A 15,724-nucleotide genomic window follows, 5' to 3' on the forward strand; every position below is an offset into this window, starting at 1 on the left:
AAACAAACATCAACCTTTCGCACATTATTACTGTTGACTATTTTTTTGTTTTTGTTGCATTTCTTATTATCTTTCCGACATTTTAACTCTTTTTCTAATTTCTTTTTTTCAGCATAATGATTTCAAAGTTGTATGTTTATTTTGTTTTGTTCCTGATTTATTTTATGGCCTCGTCGACATGGCTATAAACCGGTATGCGATGCGTCAAAAATGTAACGAGYTGTCAATACATATAGCGAAAAAGCTAAATAGTGGAGTAAAGAAGCGAGATTCTTTATTTAATTKTTGACCATATATTTATGTAMATATGTATGTTACATGCAAAAYGSAGAGTATGTATATAAATATGTTTTGGTAAATCGTAGTAATGAGAAGTGAGTACTTACTTGGTTAGTGTTACAAACTAGTTTAAGGGTTCATTGGGTCAGTTCGTACTACGCGCTTGAAAAGCGAAAAGAAATCTACTAAAACCATTAAAATATAAAACAAATTTCTTTTTAGTTATTCGTTTTTTTATAATATTTTATTTTTGTATATATGTAGGTACATTTGTATTATAAATATACATTATGTTTTAAGTACATATAGTTTACTATGGAAGTACAAAAGTTTGTCGCACTTATTATACTATAGAATTTCTAAATATGTATTTTTTTAAATAATTTAATAAATAGTCTATAAGCTAATGTATAATAAATAAATTTGGCAAAATAGTAAGTTCGTCATTTTCCTTTAAGGACATATGAAATGTGGTATAAAATATGATATTTTTATTTTTTTACAAATTTGCATAATTATTTAAATTTTTTACAATTTTCCTATCGTTTAAAGTATTTTTTAACACTTTTATTTAAACTTGCAAAAATATTTGCAGTCGTATAGTTGTAAACTAAAAAATGTGCGGAAATACGACTTATATAAAAATCCGCATCAAAACAAACGAAAATAAAAGTGGCAACACTGACATTGGGCATTTGACATTTGCCGGCACCCACAGTTCCTTTTGCAATATTCCGCTTCCGTTGCATTCGCATAGCTAAATCTACGTTATTACGTTTCGCTACTTCCTTCTTCATGACATTTACACAATTAATTGGCGGTTTTTTGGTTTCACCTACGCGCATTTTATCGCCAGCGTGCACATGGAATTTTTCGAGCAGAAAATCAAATTATTCGTGCAACTCATCTTGTGGCCTTTCATCATACCTTGCGCATTYTTGTAGCAGACAAAGTAATTATTGGCCGAGGTTTGATCTGCAATTTTATCACCTTCTTTGCAATAGTATTTACGCTTCTTTACAGGCGCTGCAGTTGGCTTAGGCGTTGTGCTGTAGACATTCATTGCGGCCGCTTGCTGCACATAAGCATCCAATATATTCTTCTCATTGCTATCGCCCTGTGCATCTTCGTTAGCGTCCACCATCGATGCTTGCATTTGTCCACCATATTTCTGCAATAGRCTTGCAATATTCTGTACTTTAAGAGCCTGCTCTTGCCGTCGTTTGGCATCTTGCAGTGCTTTGTACGCTTCCAGTTGCAAGCGTTTATTCTCCGATACCGTATACCTGCTGATGATAGCGTCGGGCGTGCAAACAGCGTACGTTTGTGCATCGCAAACGCGCGATTGTGCATTGAAAGCGGTGTATGGTGGRCAGGAGTAAGAGAGCACCTTGCCATCCTTCTTGCTGCAGACATAATAGCGCGTGCAGTCGGTGGTGTTCGGTTGGCGYACGCCGGTGGCGCAAGTGATGACTTCAACGTTGTTTAATTCATTGAGWGTTTGTGTGTGCCCAAGTAGCGGTAGTATTGTGTTTCGAAAAACATCRTAACTAACAAAATTTCCACCCATATTGACCAGTTGAGAGCCATCGGCGAGAGATGTTGAAGTGTGTGCGTTGTAAGGTTTCACCTTATTGACAGCRTTTGTATAAGTGGGTCGTGTAGCGGTAGCGCCTGCAGACGGACGCGGCATATAGGAATGTTTGTTGCCACCAGTGTCAACACTGTAGTTTGGCTCCTCATATTGATTGCTAATATCCGTTTTATCGTTGTCATAATTGTAGGTGAATAATTGTGGCAGAGGACGCGCTTGATTGTCATTATAATCGTCTGATTCGATCTCCATGCTCTCGATTTTATGACCATTTGGACGTAACTTGACTTTATGCGTGCCGATGTGTGGCGCGAAGAGTGAAGGGCGTCCTAAATTTAACGGGCGTGGCAAATCATCGTATTGTACTGTCGGATAGCGATCGGTCGATTGAAACAGGTTGTTAACGTTGTTATCGTTTAAATGTGGACTAGGGGAAAAATATTCGGTAAGTGTTGGTGATGTTGGTTGATAGTCATTGGGACGTGCAGTAGTCGCGCTAAAGTCTGTRCCGTATGATGGAGCATATTGTGCCGCGTAGCTGGGCGTTGGTGTAGTGGAGACTTGTGGACGCTCGGTGGTAAAGCTTGCTAAAAATTTCTGATCTACGAAKGTGTGTGTTGGGCCATAGTGTTGTTGATAACCGTTGGGATTTTCGGTGTTGAGTGGTGGATAAAGTCCTAAACTCTGTCCGTAGCTGTCTACAATCTCCTTTTCACCCGAGTTCGTGGACAACAGATGCACCGGTATGACATTGTTGTGTATGATGGTATTACTGGGTTGGCTATAACTACTAGCCGGACGCAGTAGCGGTTTATGCTGATTGTTATAAGTGCCGGTGAATTGACTAAATTTGTTATCGTTTTCCTGATAATCTACTTGCTGATTTTTGTTGTTATTCTTGCTATTAAAGTATGCCGCRAAAGGATTCTGTTGTGTCTGCGCTTGAAATGCTGAAGCGGGCAAGAATAGCGGTTGTATCAGTGGCTGCGCGTAATAGCCGGCGTTCGGTATTATTTTCGGTACGTTTTGTGTGGCAATCATTTGTTTAGACAATTCTAAAACCGTTTTTAATGTTTCCTCAGATATTTTTGGTGAATTGTGATCATAATCGGATTGATCGGTACCGTAGTGTGGCAAAGTGAATAGTACCGAGCCTTCGGGACGATTTACGACAATTTGCGAGTTCGAATATCCTGTAGTATCGTAACGTTTCGGCAGCGCATTGGTGAGTACAACCTTGGTTTCTGGTTTAAGTTTATTATCTAAATGTTCTTGCAAAAGTGTTTTATTTTTGGAAGCCATTGGATATGTGGCATATGTTGTAGTAGACTCTGGTGCCTCAGTAGTGGTTGTGTCGGTTTTTTCTTTTGAATTCGCCTCAAAAGTAGGTTTAATCAAATTAAATTTGTTTTGTATATTAAAATGTGCCAGAAAAGCATTTAATTGATCGGGCCTCAATTCCATTTGCTGCTCCCCGTCCTTCTGATATTGGGTTTTCAGTCCATCGATTAATTGTGACAAACGCTGTAAGTGTGCTGTTAACTTTGGATCGATTTTTGACTTCTTCATCGATGTCTCGAGATTTACTTCGTTTTCATCATCTTCGATGAGGTGCTCCTCACCTTCATGATCTTCGGTTTCACGATTTTCCACTTGCAGAAGGTCATCCATTTCCATGAGSTCCCCAACACCATCTCCACTAGATTCAATTTCAATGTCATCACGTAACGCTTCCCTCTCTTCTTCGTTGTTTATATTGTTTTGCATCACAACYTCCACATCATTTCGGCTATGTCCTTTGTTCTTGGAAGATATTGCTGCAACCGCTTCATCATCTTCTTCATGCTTATTGTTTATTATATGTATATCTGCATTTTTCAGCTTGTTTGTTGGTGTTATTTGTTGGTGGTTTTGTATTTCAGTTTTCGTCGTCSGCTTAACATCCGCATTAGTTTCTACTTTGCTGCCGCGTGTGCCAACTCCTAGAGTACATTCCCACTCATCGTCAGGCAGTACACATAGTCCAAGATTGTGTTCATATATTAGGCCCGATTCACATTTTTCAGGTACCCAAACATGACGTTTAGAAGGTAGCTCAAAGCATTTGTAATACGCCTCGCAGYGTGTCTTGTGTGGACGCGTCTTCTCCGGGCATGGCTTGCCTAACGAAAAGAGAGAGAGAGAGAAAGTGATAGTGATTCAGTTATTTATAGAATGAAAATTAAATTATAGTAAACAAAGACGCTGATAGTAGTTAACGGCCAACGTGGGCATTAGAGGGATAAATGAAATTTAAACTTGGAAAAACTGTGGTACAGTTTATTGGCAGTTTATAAAATTTAGTCGCTTTGAATGGCAGGCATATCACATACGGCTGCTGTAGTTTACCTGTTACCAGAATTCAAAACCTCATTCTAGCATTAAAGAGTTTTTCTAATAGCGTTCACCTTTGGGTAGGCACTGAAGAAACCTCAGATCGTATTCCTGTTGTAAAACTTTCAGAAAATATTTGGCCAACTATTACTTGAAATCCTTTCCGATTTCTCATTAGCGCAGAGTGATGTTGCTGATGTGCCACATAATCAAAACATTCTAAAAAAAATACTCCCACAAAACCCAGAAGGAAACATCCGATACCCTATAAAGGCAATGCGCAAATGATCAGCGTGACGAGCTCAGTCGATTTAGTCATGTCCGTCCTTATAATACAAACTAATTCCGCATTTTTTGAGACATCGATCTGAAATTTTACACAAGTCATTTTCTTTCTAAGAAGCTGTTCACTTGTCGGATCCACCAATATTAGACAACTATAGGTTATAGCTGTTATACAAATTTACGGGGCAAACTCAAGTCGTTGTATGGACTTCACAAAATTAGGACTGATAATTGTCCTACACAGCGTTGCTCAAATTGGACAGCCATAGCATTTAGCTGACATCAATCAAAATCAGGATAAAAATAATTTTATACCCTTAATGCCATAAAAAATGCATCTGTAAAGGGTTTTATAGCTTCGGTGTAACCGAAGTTAAAACTTATGTTTATATATGTATATTTTATTTATATGTGCACTTTTTATGACTGTAAAAATAATATTATTTCCATTTGTAATATCCTTAATATTTTATATTCATATGAAAATATTTTACTTGTGCACTGTGCCATTGCGGGTTCATTTAACAGTTCACATAACATTTTTTTTATGCTCGCTAATAATTCGTACCTTCCGAAAAGTAGAATAATCCAAATATGATCATCGCATATATTTCAAAACGCATTTTTCTAGGTAAGCACACCACTACACGTATATACACCAATGGACTTGCGTCCAAATAATCACGAAAATTTATTTTAACTATCAAATCACGAACCGACTGTAGTTCTTATTATTAATTTCGAAAATTCGTTCGCGCACGGCAGCGGCTCAATTTTGTTTCACTTCGTAAGCGTTCGTTTTATTCACTTTTAAWAGCCAAAATATCCTCTTCACTCTAAGCCAAAGATAAACGGTTAAATTGCGCGCCAAGCCGTTGCGTATGCCGTCCAAGGCATGAATGATTTTACAAGAAGTCGCGCTCGCGTTTATGACTAAATTTGTTAATATAAGATTCATACTTTCTTAAGCCCCATTTAAACGGCTGCACGGCTGCTAACACTTGTGAAATTATGAAAAATGAGAAATATATACAAAAAGAGAAATATGCACGAAGCTAATGTCCGTCTGTAAACTGCAGACTGGAAATGCTACCATTTCTACGGAATGCGCATTTTGCCTACAAACACAACTACACATACATACATATGCATGTTACTCTTTCTTAGTAAACGTTTTTGTTGTCGCATTTAAATGCGAGCAAAGTGCTAAAATACGAAAAAAGTGTAAAGACGGAAGTCGAGAAGTAACAATTCTGACCACTGTGCGCATAGTTCGTTGATGGAGGCTCGTAGGTCGGAAGCGGTAATTCACATACATACACATATAGCTGGGTTTATGTGCGTGAGCATTTTTCACCTGCAAACACCTGCGAAAAAGCATGCGCCTTCCTGCTCGTTTAGTGCACTATCGTTGGCGTTTGCTGGGCCAAACTTCAGTACTGCTGTTGCTATTGTTACCATATTGGTTTAATGTAGTAAATTGTCTTAATAATGTGTTAAACAAGTCACTATTTGCCGCTCATTGCAATCCCGACATATTCCACAACCCCAACGGATATCAAAGCACTGTGTGTACCATACATACACACTCACATACAATGAACTTACAAATTGTTTAAACAAATACTCATAAGCGTCAGCAATAAGTTTTAACATTTCGTTGTTGTTGATTTTTTAATATAACAAAAAGCGAATGTAAATAAAAAGAAATTTCACTTTTTGATTGGTAAACCATACGATAACGTGAAAAGTAGATAAAGTTACGTTATAGATACATATACATGTACATATGTATGTATGTATATACAGTAGAATACTACACACATACGCATTATGTAGTATGCAGATGTAACTTCTGTAGTTTAGTGGCCAGAAGACACTATTTTGACATCTATTGCTTTGAGTTCAATGAATTGTGCTTAACTAATACATACATTTACATTTGTATGTATGTATGTACATAATATCGCTTAGGAAATACAAAATTTTATAATTTGATCACGTGCATTTGTTAATTATTAAGTATGTGAATTTGTATATAAAATCGTTATGCTTGATTGTCACACGTGATATTTGTTTAGTTCAATCTAAATTTCTATTTTTAGCTACACATTCCAGGCTTTTTACTTTTATTTCAATATTTACATTATTATTACCAGTGGTGATTAATTTAAACGTGTTTGTAGTTTACTACATTTGTTTACTCTTGTCTACCACACTTTCTGTAAAGCTTATAAACGTTTTTCTTTTCGTTAACATCTAGCTGACAACTTCGTCAATTATTTTTGATCGTATTATACGCTCGCAGTTATGTTWGTTATATTATAAAATTGTTTTAAAATAATTTTGCAAAGTTTACTCTTCAAACATTTCCGCTCAAAGGCTACCAGCGCGTATGAGTGCCGAACAACAACAACCGTGCCGCATTTGCCCGTCAATAGTTAATTTTTACATATTTTCATATGTACATATATAATTATACGCAATTTTCACAAATTTTCTTGCATATGCCTGTTCCAGTACCTACCTGTTTGAATAATGTTTTATATTACTGTTCGAATTTACCGGAATAACTGAATATAAATTGTCATGTAAGAACATGGTTGCCACACCATTCTCATATATTTTTAGCAAATAATTAATGCTTTTAATAACGCATAAAGTTAGTGTATAATAATTAAATTTAGTAGTAGTTTTTGTTTTTAGTAATTTTGTAATTAACGACACATACTTAAAAAAATTAAATTGAACAATAAACAAAAACCTCCCAACAGATTTACTGCGCAATATTTTCTAACTGTGCTCTTGCACTGACAAACAGATGTTAGCTTCTGACAAATTCCAATTGGAATGCAGCAGAAGCAGTAAAAAATTTACGAATTGCAATAATAAACAAATTTTTATAAGTAAAGGCCTTATCGCGTACATATATTCAGCGAAAATTTGTTAAAAACTATGTCTGCGGTGGAGTCCAATATAACGGAACAGTTGGACAATGAAGAGGTACGTGAAATACTCAAAAATACAACAGACCTGCGGCAGTATTCGCGTCAAATTGAAAAGGAATTTAAAGATGTAGAAAACAAGTCCATAGAAGACTATATTGCGGAATCTCAAAACATAGCTAGTCTACATAATCAGATTGGTGAATGTGATGATGTGTTGGAACGCATGGAAACGATGTTAATGAATTTCCAAAGCGTACTTAGCAATATAAGTAGTGAAATAACACAGCTGCAGAAAAAATCGGTGGCAATGTCGGTGCAGCTAACAAATAGGCAATCGGTGAAGGCGCAATTATCACAATTCATAGAGGATATGGCCGTATCGGAGGAGATGATTGCAATTATAATGGAAACACCTGTGACGGAAAAGGACTTCGGTACACAATTGAATGTGCTGAATCATAAACTTTCACTAGTAAAAGAGTTGAGCTTCAAAGAGTCGAAAGCCACGGGAGACGTTAGTGAAGTTTTGCATAAATTGCGTTTGAAGGCGATGTCAAAGATAAGAACCTACTTACTAGAACAAATATACAAATTCCGCAAACCAATGACAAATTATCAAATTCCACAAAATGCCATGTTGAAGCATAAATTCTTTTTCGAATTTATACTGTCGAATGAAAGGCAAGTGGCGCAAGAGATTTGCAGTGAATACATCGATACGATGAGTAAAATCTATTACAGCTATTTCAAGGTAAGTGAAATCGCTGTTTATATTAATTATTTCTAATATTTTTCTAATTTTTCTATAATCTTGATTGCAGAGTTACTCCTCACGTTTGACTAGTCTGAAATTTGAAGAGTCGTGTACAAAAGATGATCTTATGGGTATAGAGGATAATGTCTCGAAAGGATTATTCTCTAAAACGACAAGTTTGAAACATAAAAGCACAATCTTTACAATTGGCAAACGCGGCGAAATACTTAACCAGCAATTGGAAGCACCTATCATCGTGCCACATGCCCAGTTAAAAAATAGAGTGCGTTAAAAATACATTTATCATTTAACTTATTGTTTATATTATTATTTTTTGTAATGTTCGTTACTTGTAGTACACCTTTGAAGCTTTATTCCGCTCCGAGCAATATGCGCTCGTGGACAATGCGTGTCGTGAGTATTTATTCGTAACGGAATTCTTTATGGTGCGCGGCACGCAAGCACAAGATCTCTTCAACCAAATAATGGGCAAGACRCTAACCTTAATGATTGTGTGTATAGAAAATTGTGAAATATTTGTATTTAAGTAAATTAATTTCTGTACATTTAGAAAAACTTGGAGACCAATATACAGGACTGCTTCGACACGATTGCCATGTTTCTTTGCATACAATTAATATTCCGTTATCAACTAATGTGTCACAAACGCTGCGTGCCTGCTTTGGATAAGTAAGTAAAATGTTAAAAAATTATTTAATTTTTTTTTTCTAATTAATAATTATTAAATAGATATTGGGACTCATTGCAAGCTGCAATTTGGCCACGTTTTGATCATGTATTCCGTTTAAATATACAAAGCATACGTGATTGTGATCCTACGAAATTCAGCAAGGAAATGGGACCACACTATGTTAGTGTAAACAATATATATTTTATCTACACAGTAACTCTAGTAAATAAAATTTTATTTACAAACACAGATAACGCGCCGCTATGCTGAGTTTTCCGCCGCTATTGTAGGCATCTCGGAGCATTTCCCCAACGAGSTTGTCAGCCGTTTACTGCTCGAATTGCAGAATGAAGTAGAATGTTTCATACTGCGTATGGCCGCCATTTTTCTCACACGCAAAGAACAATTAATCTATCTTATAAACAATTACGATTTGGTGCTCGGTGTGCTGATGGAACATACACGCGACAACTCCAAAGAAGCCGAATCATTTCGTGAACAATTGAATGCACGCAGCGCCGAGTATGTGGAAGAAATATTAGCGCCACACTTTGGTGGCATCATACAATTTGTGAAAGAGTGTGAGCACTACTTCGAAAAGGAACAAATGGATGAATTGCGCAAACAGGAGCGTCGTAGTCTGGCGTTAGTAGCTAGTTTCTCAGCCAATTGGAAGAAATCGCTGGAGGAATTGAATCGCGAAGTATTGCTCTCATTCCCATCACTGCTTACCGGCTCCCAATTGTTACAACTTGCATTGGCAAGTCTTGTTCAATACTACCATCGTTTCCATAAGTTACTAACTCCGAATGCGCGCACACAATTGACAAACATACATGTAGTAATGGTGGAAATTAAAAAATATAAAAGTAATTATTAATTTAAACAACGCACACGAGTTACACACGTGAAATTAGTGAAATGCAAAATAAAACATTCCAATAGTTATATTTAAATTTTAATCAAAATAATATAATTTATTATATCGCGGTTTACACATCATACATACATATTAATGCAGARCTAATTTAAAGTACAAGTTTCTGTTTGTAAATTAGCAAGTAAGTATACAATTTAGATAGCATTATTTGAAGATTTCTGCAAGCATTGCTAAATAATTAATCCTCATCCTCGAATATCATTTCCACTAGATCCTTATTGCTGACACGTTCACCATCCAAACGTTGTGGCGATTTCCAACGCAATAGTGTAGGCAAAAATATCAGATGTGTGTTGGGATCCTTGCGGAATGGGCAATCCAAGTCTTTCCAACTGAAAGTGAAAAAAATTTAAATGGTGGTTTAAAAATAAATATAAGAAAATCTCAAAAAGCAAGACAGAAAAAAGTAAAAAAAAAAAAACAGTGTTTAAAAGGTAGTTATATTAACCAGCAAGCAACAGATAATGCAACAATGCTGAGCAGTAATAATAAGAAAAATATCAAGCAAATTACAGTTTATGCTAAGCACCTCTACTTGATACGGTAAGTTGCATATAATTATATATTTTTTGCCATGAAAAAGGCGTCAACTTCTRTCATTCATGTTTTAAACTGTAATCAGAAGGTTAACTTCTGCTGCGATTTGTTGATATTTACCAATCTTTTATTGTTTATACCTATCAACTCTTCGGAATATAAAAATAAGGGGGAAGAATACAATTTTTTCAAAATATTTCGATAAATATGTAAGCTTCAAGGCTTGTTTATCTTAGCGTTTTTAATTAAATTAAAACTGTTTATCATTGATATATTTTACATATAATATGCAATGCATATACAATATAGCGTTTAATCACAATATTTTAAACATATTTCGAAGTGAAAACCCTTCTATTTAATTATTTTATGTCAACTACTTTTGTTCGACTGGCTCTTCGAAGATCATATCAACTAGATCCTTTTTAGTAACATTCTCACTGTCAATGCGTAGTGGTGTTTTCCAGCGCATCAAAGTAGGCACCCAAATCATTTTTAGCCTAGAATCGGTCCGGAAAGGACAATTTGGATCCTTCCAGCTAAAAGGAAAGCATTAATTGGCCATAAAACATAGCAAGTTAAACAATATGTGGAAAATTGTTATTGTTGTAATAACAATACAACGAAGCACATTTTSTTAATTCAAGCCATTAGTTGCCTTAAATAGGACGACACTGCGATTATTTATCTTATKATTGTCAAAAAATGTCGACAGTTATTATGTCATAAAATGTTAATCAGTTAAGATATGATATTTTTTCATACATATACAAGGAGCAAAACTGCGAATGATCTAGAATGTTTAGATTACAATTTATGTAGTTATTTGAAATATTCAAGTCTCCTCCAATTGACCCTATTATAATTATTTCCGACTATATACGTATGCTTAAGAGCAAACGAAGATTATTGCAACCATGAATCATGATAAACAAGTATGACTTAACATTTTTTAAATAACTTCTATTACATATACACATATACATATTTATCAAATACTTACTATGCGCGCTCACCAACGTCCACGTGAATGAAATGCGATTTTTCCGGAGCTTTAGGCAGAGCGTCATGCACAACCGGCTCAGCTACGACAATAAGTACAGAATTAAAGTTTATTATTTCTACAAATTATGCCAAAAAGCATGAACAAACTCAATTTACCTTTCACACAATAAGGACACCAGCTCACCCCAGTCTCGTCCTTACCACCGCTAAAGAGCACATGAATAGGTTGTCCATCGGCATTCGCTTCCAATTCCTCTACCAATTTGGTAAACGCCTCATAACCCTTAACATTGTGTTGGATAACCATTGTTTTATTGCTATTCTCAACACTGTTTGCTAGTTGACGAGCTGAAGTTGTGATGCGTTGTGAAATCGTTGAAGTAGTCAACGATTTTATTATATTCTGTAACTGACGCGTTTTGACAAATAACTTCTTGGCGTACAAGCGATAAAATGTCGAAARTATTCACAACGCGTAAAAAATAATAAAATTTGTGATAAGCAAAGCAAATTCCAGAAAATAAGTGGTGACGTTGCCAAATGGTTTTAAAATTGCTATAATTTTTACAATGAGTTTATTCACGAAGAAGTTTTTCAAGTTTCGGTGTAACTTACTACTATACTATTTTAATATAATATTCAGTTTGTGTTATTTCTTTTAAATTTACAAAAGAATCGCTGTCAATAATTTTGTCAATATCTTAAGTTTATTGGGGTTAATTGCAAAATAATTCATATTCTACAAGAATGAGAATTTATTATGGGCAACTCTATACGCCGCGGTCATAAATTACATTTGACATTKTTTTGTTTTTTTCAAGTATTCGGTTCTTCTATCTCCGATTTAAAACAATAATTATGCCAATTAAAAAATTTGGAAACATTCTTAGCRATATTTAARGAGAACTACTAAAATCTTAAGAAARTGTCGCATCACSTTCTCTTAAWGTTAATTACTCATCATAATAATAACAAATGCTTTAGTGGTTTTTAGCCCCTTGTATGTGGCTAATTGTTGTCACTTTTTATTATCTGTATCACAGTTGTATAAAAATTAACATTTCGTCTACATACTTTAAAATAATGATTTAAACAAATACAATAATTGGACAGCGAACGTTCAAACTGTGTTCATGACACATTTTCGGTTATCCAARAATATTTCTTAATATTTAAAAATTATTAATTCTACATCAGCCCGCCTATTAGTTTTTCTTTTTCTTTTTTTCCTGACCTAAACCTTGTGATTCTTGATATTGGCGCACTATTTGTTCTTGAACATCTGGTAAGCAAGGAGAATAACGAGAGTATTCCATGGTGAACTCGCCTTTGCCTTGTGTACTCGAACTGTAACGTAAAAAATTTACAATATTTATAAAAAAAAACTGCTTGAACTAAGCCTATTAATGCCTTACCGTAATTCGCCCGCATAACCAAACATGTCGTTSAGTGGTACTTCTGCGTATACGGTAAACCAACCCTCAGCTCCGTCAGTGCCCGTAATAATACCATGACGTTTGCTTAATTGTCCCATGACCGCACCTTGGAATTCCTCTGGTGCCGTTACTTCCACCATCATTATGGGTTCTAAAATTTGCCATGAACCACTTTGGAAAACATCTTTTACAGCACCATGTGCTGCCAACATGAAGGCCAGTTCACTAGAATCCACTATGTGATGGCCACCATCTTGGAGGCGGAAACGTATGCCGGACAGCTTGTGTCCCGASAGCATACCACGTTCAGCCATTTCACGGAAACCCTTCTCAACACCAGGCACAAATTGTTTGGGTACATTTGTACCCATAGTGTCATCAACGAATTCAAGCACCGTATTTTGATCTGCCGGCAATGGTTCCATAATACCGATAATACGCGCATACTGACCGGAACCGCCAGATTGTTTTTTGTGTAAATAGTCGAATTCGCAGGCGCTMACAAGTGTTTCACGGAAAGCCACCTTTGGTTTACCCAATGTAACTGGACAACCATATTCACGTTCCATACGCTGCGCGTAAATTTCCAAATGTAGTTCACCTGCSAATCGAAATGCATATTAATATTGTTGCTTTTGACAGAACAAATGCATTAGCATACCCATTCCCGATACGAGTGTTTCTTTTACATCTGGGTCATAGAAGAAGTGAAATGTAGGATCCTCTTTAGTGAAACGTGCCACTGCTTTAGCGAAATTGTCACGATCCTTAGCATTATTCGGTTTGATAGCCATAGAGACAACAGGTTCTGGCACAAAGATAGACTCCATTGAAATGTTACCCTTAGGGTCGGTGATAAATGTGTCACCAGAAGCGCAGTCGACACCAAACAGCGCAAAAATGTCGCCAGCATATACTTCGTTCACATCTTCCATATTATTCGAGTGTAAGCGCACCAAACGTGCTACACGCACTTTCTTATTGGTACGTGCATTAAAGATGTTATCGCCCTTTTGTAGCTTGCCTTGATAGCAACGCAAATAGGTGAGCTGACCGAAACGTCCAGCTTCCAATTTGAAAGCCAAACTAATGAAAGGATCTTTACCATCACGTGCAGGATTGAGGACGACTTTTTCGGGTTCTTCGCCTTCTTTTTCAATGAAAGCAACATTCTCCACTTCCCCAGGGTTCGGCAGATAATCGAGCACACCATCTAATAGAGGTTGTACACCTTTATTTTTTAACGCAGTGCCCACCATAACAGGTGTGAAAGTACGTTTAATGCACGTACGTCGTATAGCGCTCTACAAAAGTAATAAAAGTTGGTACAAAAACTTTCAAACATTAAATAATTCCACWCCACGCACCTTTATATCGGCCTCAGTTGGTGTTTTTTCCTCCAGAAATAGTTCACCCAATTTTTCGTCTACATTTGAGAGATGTTCGATAAGCTCTTGACGACGATCGACTGACTCTGCCCGCATATCTTTCGGTATCTCATCATAACGCAGCTCCATACCGTGGTTGCCTTCGAAATAAATCGCTCTCTCAGTTACTAAATCGACGATACCCTGGCAATTGCTCTCCACACCGATTGGCAATTGTATGAAAGCTGCATTATGATTCATTTTTGAACGCATGTGCGAAAGCACACGATAAGGATTAGCACCCGTACGATCCAATTTRTTGATGAAGGCCAAGCATGGTACATTGTAACGTTTCATTTGCCTATTCACAGTTAATGTTTGACTCTGTACGCCACCTACAGCGCATAGCACCAGCACAGCACCATCCAAAACACGCAGCGCACGTTCCACTTCCACTGTGAAATCCACGTGACCAGGTGTGTCAATAATATTGATGTTGTAATCCTTCCAAATCGTATAAGTAGCTGCCGATTGTATAGTTATTCCACGTTGTCGCTCCAACTCCATCGAATCCATAGTAGCACCGACATTGTCCTTACCGCGTACCTCATGCATCTGGGCAATGCGACCGGTATAAAAGAGTATACGTTCGGTAAGCGTAGTTTTACCGCTGTCTATGTGTGCCGAAATACCAATATTACGTATTCTCTCAATTGGCTTGTGTTCAGCATATTTCAAATGTGTACAATAGCCACACTGCAAGTTTTCATTGAAAAGAAAATAAATAGAAAATTTAAAACACGAAAATTACATAACCTAGTGTTGGTTTCATTGCATCCATGTTTTATAGTAATTTACACAGATTTACTCACCTGCTGTAACGTCTTAAGTGCACCAATGCGTTTAGGCAAATTTGAGACGTTAATACGCGTAAAAATAGTCATTTTAACTAATTTTAATTAGACTTATTATGGTGTTGTCTATTGTTGGTTGTCCCTCCTGGTATCAGCCAAATACGAAAAGAATCTTTCAATACATGCTTTGCTAACAGCTGTCTAATTGGGGGTTGAATTAAAAAAAAAATTATAAAATATTTGGAGAGATATCACCAACACAGAGTGTTTGTGATGAATTAAAATTGCGAGAACTTGAAATAGGAATTAAATTAATTTACAAAATAAGAGATTTATTAAACTTTGGAATAATTATAATTTTTTAAAAATAAATAAAAAAATGAATTAAATAAAATTTAAAAAATTATAATTATTGAAAAGGTAACATTAATTAGACATATGTATTAGTAATTTTTTTGTTATAATTATTGAAAAATACAATTTCTTGCAAGTGCCTATGATCTGTTCTCTGATCCCATTTGATCCATCTTTCTATTTTCCCCCGCTGTGGATCAAGATTTCAAATTTGTAAGAATATACAYATATATGTATGTATMTTAATTACTTCGATCTATTTGSGACCCCCGCCTCCCTTTCTTTGTCTATATACATCCAAGTCGTA

General features: G+C 36.0%; 4 protein-coding genes across 5 annotated transcripts; 1 reads left to right on the top strand and 3 right to left on the bottom strand.

The window, feature by feature from the left end:
* Nucleotides 1–829: 829 nt before the first annotated feature.
* On the bottom strand, nucleotides 830–5,154 carry LOC108978562. Its single transcript, XM_018948906.1, has 2 exons — nucleotides 5,100–5,154; nucleotides 830–4,035 (listed from the first exon to the last, which is right to left on the bottom strand). The coding sequence occupies exons 1-2, from the start codon at nucleotides 5,152–5,154 to the stop codon at nucleotides 1,115–1,117; spliced, it is 2,976 nt and encodes a 991-aa protein (XP_018804451.1). The 3' UTR covers nucleotides 830–1,114.
* Nucleotides 5,155–7,486: 2,332 nt separating this feature from the next.
* Nucleotides 7,487–9,886, top strand: LOC108978545 (vacuolar protein sorting-associated protein 52 homolog). Its single transcript, XM_018948875.1, has 6 exons — nucleotides 7,487–8,230; nucleotides 8,301–8,516; nucleotides 8,590–8,745; nucleotides 8,805–8,923; nucleotides 8,984–9,104; nucleotides 9,175–9,886. The coding sequence occupies exons 1-6, from the start codon at nucleotides 7,487–7,489 to the stop codon at nucleotides 9,802–9,804; spliced, it is 1,986 nt and encodes a 661-aa protein (XP_018804420.1). The 3' UTR covers nucleotides 9,805–9,886.
* LOC108978555 (thioredoxin domain-containing protein 17) lies at nucleotides 9,870–11,936 on the bottom strand. 2 transcript variants are annotated; one of them, XM_018948897.1, is made up of 3 exons: nucleotides 11,563–11,932; nucleotides 11,405–11,486; nucleotides 9,870–10,196 (listed from the first exon to the last, which is right to left on the bottom strand). In XM_018948897.1, exons 1-3 carry the CDS (start codon nucleotides 11,711–11,713, stop codon nucleotides 10,043–10,045), a joined length of 387 nt encoding a protein of 128 aa, XP_018804442.1. In that variant the 5' UTR covers nucleotides 11,714–11,932; the 3' UTR covers nucleotides 9,870–10,042. The 2 variants fall into 2 exon arrangements, with proteins under 2 accessions (XP_018804442.1, XP_018804441.1); XM_018948896.1 differs by lacking the exon at nucleotides 9,870–10,196 and adding an exon at nucleotides 10,648–10,940 and having other exon boundaries at nucleotides 11,563–11,936.
* Nucleotides 11,937–12,385: 449 nt separating this feature from the next.
* LOC108978544 (elongation factor G, mitochondrial) lies at nucleotides 12,386–15,251 on the bottom strand. Its single transcript, XM_018948874.1, has 5 exons — nucleotides 15,082–15,251; nucleotides 14,210–14,965; nucleotides 13,504–14,146; nucleotides 12,822–13,443; nucleotides 12,386–12,753 (listed from the first exon to the last, which is right to left on the bottom strand). The coding sequence occupies exons 1-5, from the start codon at nucleotides 15,151–15,153 to the stop codon at nucleotides 12,612–12,614; spliced, it is 2,235 nt and encodes a 744-aa protein (XP_018804419.1). The 5' UTR covers nucleotides 15,154–15,251; the 3' UTR covers nucleotides 12,386–12,611.
* Nucleotides 15,252–15,724: the final 473 nt, after the last annotated feature.

This window comes from Bactrocera latifrons, unplaced genomic scaffold, assembly GCF_001853355.1.
Source record: "Bactrocera latifrons isolate USDA-ARS-PBARC rearing strain unplaced genomic scaffold, ASM185335v1 scaffold_124, whole genome shotgun sequence".
Lineage (NCBI taxonomy): Eukaryota > Metazoa > Arthropoda > Insecta > Diptera > Tephritidae > Bactrocera > Bactrocera latifrons.